The 5,638-nt window shown below is 35.4% G+C and overlaps 1 protein-coding gene across 1 annotated transcript in view; it reads right to left on the bottom strand.

Annotated features, from left to right (window-relative positions):
* TTC6 (tetratricopeptide repeat domain 6) overlaps positions 1–5,638 on the bottom strand; it is a 55,108-nt gene that overhangs the window by 43,810 nt on the left and 5,660 nt on the right. The window contains exon 2 of the mRNA XM_026051854.1: positions 5,051–5,134. Coding sequence (XP_025907639.1) covers positions 5,051–5,134 — 84 coding nt within the window. The remainder of the gene's footprint in view (positions 1–5,050; positions 5,135–5,638) is intronic.

The following is a 5,638-nucleotide window of genomic DNA, read 5'->3' as shown; positions in this document are numbered from 1 at the left end:
AAGAAAAGAGTTAAAACAGTTTGGAAGCCATGGTGTTAACATTGCTAAAATAAGCATTGTTAAATTTGTTAAACAGAGAATAAAAAAAAACCAAAATTATGCTACTACCAAAAACTATTCACGTTAAAATTGCATGAGTGAATCTAAAATTTTCTTGCATCTTTAGGCAAACTCAAAGCAGAAATATAAACTATTTCTAAAGAAAACTTCTCAAGATACATATGGTTTAACAGAGCTTTCAGAAAAAGGTTCTTCAAGGCTATATTTATTCAATGTAGGAAGTTCAGCAGCAATAGAGATGTAAGGAATTCCTACTGCTTCCACCTACAGCTGCTCATTCCTATTTATTAGAGCTCCACATGCTCAGTGTGCCAAAAAATATTTTTCACACTACAAACCAGATCAGATAACTGATCCATGTTGAAAAACCTAGTGCCCACCACCCTCCTTCTCTCCCCTCAAAAGAAGTTATGGGGAAGGAGGGAGAGAGCAAACCAGATCCCTAAATTTTTTTTGCAGAGTGACTCCCCACAGAGATTTTGTCAGGAAGCAGCTCAATGCAGTTCAGGGGTAAATAGCAGGAAAAAGGAACTTCTTAAGATAGTATTGCTGTCAGGGTGACTATGTCATAAAACCCAGCCTCAGGATCTTTACATCTCTGATGTTCTTTACATATTGCTTCCTGAAATCTGTTAAATAGCTTCTTAAAATGGATAGTGCCACCAATATTCTTCTGAACTGCAGTTAAATGCTTGCAAACACAATACAGGAACGTAATTTTATCAAAATAATAAATCTGTATACTCATGGCATAAAAATGGAAATTAATTTTAAAGTGTTTGTCTTGAAAAACRTTTCTCTCTTATAATTCAAATTAAGTCCTCTTTTTGCCAAGGCCTCCCTAATAAATCCAGGTTATAATTCAGGTAGTGAGGCTCACAGAAATTGATATGAACCCAGAAAAACACAAATTTTGAGGCCATATGCCTTTCTAATTATGATTTTTCAGTCAAATATCTGGTTAAATTAATCATAAAAGTACAAGATACTGCTCTTGGTCCACCTACATAATTTAGAATAGAATAAAATAAGGCATACTGCCTATGTTTACTGGTAAGTTCAGCAAATTCTTCATATCAATTACTGCATGAAAAAAAATATGGCAATGTTCATCATTCATAAACAATACAAAACAGCAAGTAAAAGATAACTGAGYGGTATAGAATACATCTAAATAAATAATTACTTTCTGAAAACGCGTACCTGGAGTCTTTTAATCTATTATTTCATTTCTTTCTGAAAACACCACCACTGGTTGTATTAGCATTATACTTACATGAAGAAATTCAGGCAATGGAAGTCAGATATTTGCAGTTTACTGTAGAAACCAGAAAGTGTTCAAAATCATAGATAGAGAAGAGTCTAACAAAATAAGGAATGTAAAAAAAAAAAATACTACTTAAAAGCACATTTGCTTAAATGGATCATAATAAAAAGTAGAAGTATTGCTTGGAGATTTTGGATGTCGGGTAAATGTTTCTGCATGATTCTGTCATGTCCAATTAAAAAAAAATAAAACCTCCCATCAAGAGCTTTTGGGATGCCCAGATACTCAAGTACTTTGAAATATACTATGTTAATTATACCAGAAGTAACTGAAAATCCTCAGCACTTGTCTTGATGTCAGCAATATGACAATCGTCACAGAACAAAAACTACTGTAGCTGCYATTTAAAAGTCAAAAAAAAGTTCTGTTATCTTGTATTTTCTGTGAAATAGACAAGTAATATGCAAAATTATAACAACTAATGAAAAATTTTGTATTATTGCAATCTGATTGTTTTGTGTATAAGCAAATTCCTACAATCATCAGCACACAGAATCACTTAATTTATCTTCAAATTGTATGGATCTTTCAGCCCACTAAGAAAAGCAAAGTTATTTCAAAAAATAAGATAACATAAAAAACTGCCTTTGAACGCTAAAATGTATTAAATTGCTCTCATTCCTTATATAATTCGTTCTGCTAATGATGGGATAGAGCATTTAGTTAATACATATGGATCCTGAAACACAGAAGAGTTTTTTCTCTTTCTGTAATGCTATCTCCATKATTATTTCTACATGCAGCAGAGAAGGCATACACTTTCAAATTAAGTTAAATATCTAAATTGCTTAGTACTTCTGTTAAGCAGAACCAAAGTACTTCTGTAAAGTAGAATCAAACTTACTTTACCTTTTCAGGTGCCAATCCTGCAAACCACTTTCTCTTGTTAGATCAATGAGCACCCACTAAGGGGTGTTGTTATAATATCACTGCTGTGTTACAGAAGTGTATTGCTGCCCAAAACAGTAGTCTAAAAAACATGACCATAGTACCCTAGGCCTGTGAAGTTCAATTAACTGCGAAACTATTCCWCTGGCAAAAAGTGTGTAATTTAGAAGTAATACACAACCTGACTGCTTGAGAGTGCTATAGAGCCTACCATCAGTGAGACTGTACTGTGTCTGTTTATACATCATTTGGGATATTCATTTTATTAATCAATAAATGTAAAGGTACCATTACAGAGTATAGTCTTAGAATTGCTTGCAGAAAAGATGGTTATGAATGTTAATTACACTGAGCATTATAGTTAAATATAGAAGGCACATAGGATTTTAAACCCTCAATGCAAAGTTACTAAAGGATTAAAAACATTTATTTTTGGACTTATAGACATAAAAATCCTACACAGTCTCCTTTATTTTAATTTAGTAGATTTTTTTTTTTAAATAAAATAATGTTATTTTTACCCAAGCCAGTGGAAGAAAGCTAAGGAATCCAACTAGCAAAAATAACCAAGCTAATACTGCCTCAGTGCCCCTTTGGGGAGGACAGGCTGACAGCAGGATTGCCACCACCCCTCCACCTCCCAGTCTGTGGGCCTCCTCCTGGTTCTGAGGTGCAAAACGCAGGGGAACTGCCCTGTGGCCCCATGCTAAGAGGAACATCACGTGCAAGGGCAGTGGGTTTGGGTTCACACAGCAGCTGCTCCGCAATCCAAACCCTTGGCTCCCTGGCAGAAGAACAGCAGCCAACTGGAAACTGCTTCRGCCGTTATCACCAGGTCACCTCGGCCTCCACTACGTGGTCACTTTAGCCCCATCACAGAAAGCAGCACTGGGACAATGTTGATGTTGTCCTGCAAAACACACTCAGAGCTCCACTGTTCCTTAGCTCTTCAGAGCAAGCTGCCTGCACCTTGGGGTTTCACTTGGTCTCACTTTGATCTTACATTGACTGGCCCTTGAAACAACCTCCTCTGCAGCAATATTGCCATCAATACTTTGAGATCTTTTTTTAAATCCTTTTTTCATTTGCTTCTGTTATTGACTTCTTTTCAAAATCCACATCTGCCTTTTCAGGTAGCTTATCCAACCTTGTATTCATCTCATTTACTTATGCTTAGACCAAAACCACCTGGTATTTCTTCACATATAACTAMCTGATAAAAATATATATAATTTTTGTTTGTCTTTCACATAATGTTGCAGCAAACAGTAGTACATTTTGCACCGAGCATATGATAACATGAATGATTACTGTACTTTAAGGGTAAAAGTTGCAGAGGGAACCAAGGTAAGGTGTGGTTTTAGTGTCTGTTGGTACTCTTGAAATACCAGAAYCCCAGGAAGTGACAACATTCAAGAAAAGACATTGCTTGGCCTTAGTAACAAACCTGTCATCAGTAGTCCCATCTCCATAAACTTGTACATGAGCTCTGTTAATAAAATAATATTAATTAAAAAAAAAAAAACTCAATAGAGTCAGTATCTTAATGACAGTTTTTCTAATGGGTGAAATACTGCAAGGCCAAAAAAATGGATTTGAGTATTGTGCCATTTTACAGGAAGGCATCCAGTTGTTAAATGTAGATGGGAGTCTATTTATGTTGTTTCACTTGTAATCTTATTTCCAATCTCATAATTAGAAGCCTAACCCAACATCTGACCGAGTGAACCTTAATTCGTTTTTTCCTCTAAGCTTAAGCTGCAGGACCAGTATGGAGACCTGTTTTATAGGAGAGTCTTCTTTTAAAGGGCAGGTGGTGAGAAAAAAGCTTGCAGAGCTCTGTGCACTCTAAAACATCAAAACCTGTAAGCATGGGAAAACTATTGAGCTCTCACAGTGGCACTGAACCAGCTTACCTGTTTCACTTGCTTAATATGTGTTGACAGTTATTTAGGCTGAGGTTCATTTTCTCCTGCTTGAGATTCTTTGTCAATTACTGGTGTCTTTTTAGGGAATGAAAAAGTCCATGAAAAGGGGAAAGCACAATATTTTCTCAAAAAAACCTTTTGTCCTACCTGACAGATCATTCATATATATACACATATGAGTATATACTCTATTTATTGATATGAACTTTTTCATTCACTGCTCACCTGTATTTTATGATGCAGCTAGAACAGTGCAACAATTTTGTCGTAAGCCGAACATTTGCTCAATGGCCAAATGTACAAATACAGTAAAAGGCAATAGTTGACACTAAATAATATTTATAAAGATTTCATCTTAAAAAAAAAATCTAGTCTGTTACTTATGTTTTGAAAATACTGTAGGAGACGATATACACATCATAGATGTATATCAAGAGATATACGATCCTTTAAAGTGAACAAATTATTAGCACCTCTAAATACTAACAAAGCCCCAAACACATCTATTTGTGTTTAAACTTTAAAAACAGTTTGAATGCAAGGCATAGAATGATCAGCACGAGTGTGTATGAATATAGATGAACTTCTCTGGACTCCAAGGTCCTAATTCTTGCACTACTTAATTTAAGTGGAATTCTGCACAGGTAAAGAAACAAAAACAAGAAAGCAAGAAAAAGAAAGGTATACTTATGATTAATGAAGTACTAAAATATTTTAAAGCACGATTTCATTTCCTTCACTTTTATCAGTTTAAAATATGAACTACCTATCTTAACAACACTGCAAGCAAATAGAAGAACAATTAACTTATTATATTTTAACATTCCTAGATAATGCAGAATGTTACCAGGCTTGGTTGGTGCAAACTTGGCAGCACTCCTTTGCTAGCTTGAGGTTCAGTTTTCTCTTCCTGATGTTCAACTGGTGCCTGCTTTACAAGCAAAAGAAGAAAATCAGCATTGAACAAGAATGCAAAAAGAATTATTCACACTATCTGACAGAGCAAAACACCATCAAAACAATACATATGTATGGCTTAAAGACTGAGGTCTTCACTACATATTTAGTTTGAAAGCATCAGCTATATTCATAAGCAAATGATCTTAGGCTCATATTTTGCAAACATTTACACACCTTACAATAAATTACTTCTCTGTGGAATTGCTTAAAGTCAGTTAAAAAGAAGGCTGCAATTTTCTGTTGTTTGTATCCTCTCCAGGAGGAAAATAGTAATTGCCCCATTACGAGAAAAGCTGCTACAAAATTTAGAGTTGTTCTGAGCTCTACAAAGCACTGCTATCCCTGGTCAAAGAAAACAGCTCCACATGTCCCCTTTCAATTCCAGTTCCAGTTGTTCGGTTCAATACTGAGGAAAAAAAATGGAAGGGAAGGGAAGGGAAGGGAAGGGAAGGGAAGGGAAGGGAAGGGAAGGGAA

Source organism: Nothoprocta perdicaria, unplaced genomic scaffold (genome assembly GCF_003342845.1).
Source record: "Nothoprocta perdicaria isolate Ctin4 unplaced genomic scaffold, notPer1 scaffold_8, whole genome shotgun sequence".
In the NCBI taxonomy this organism is placed as follows: Eukaryota; Metazoa; Chordata; class Aves; order Tinamiformes; family Tinamidae; genus Nothoprocta; species Nothoprocta perdicaria.
Note: the sequence above shows the minus strand (reverse complement) of the source record. Positions and strands in the feature narration are given on the sequence as shown.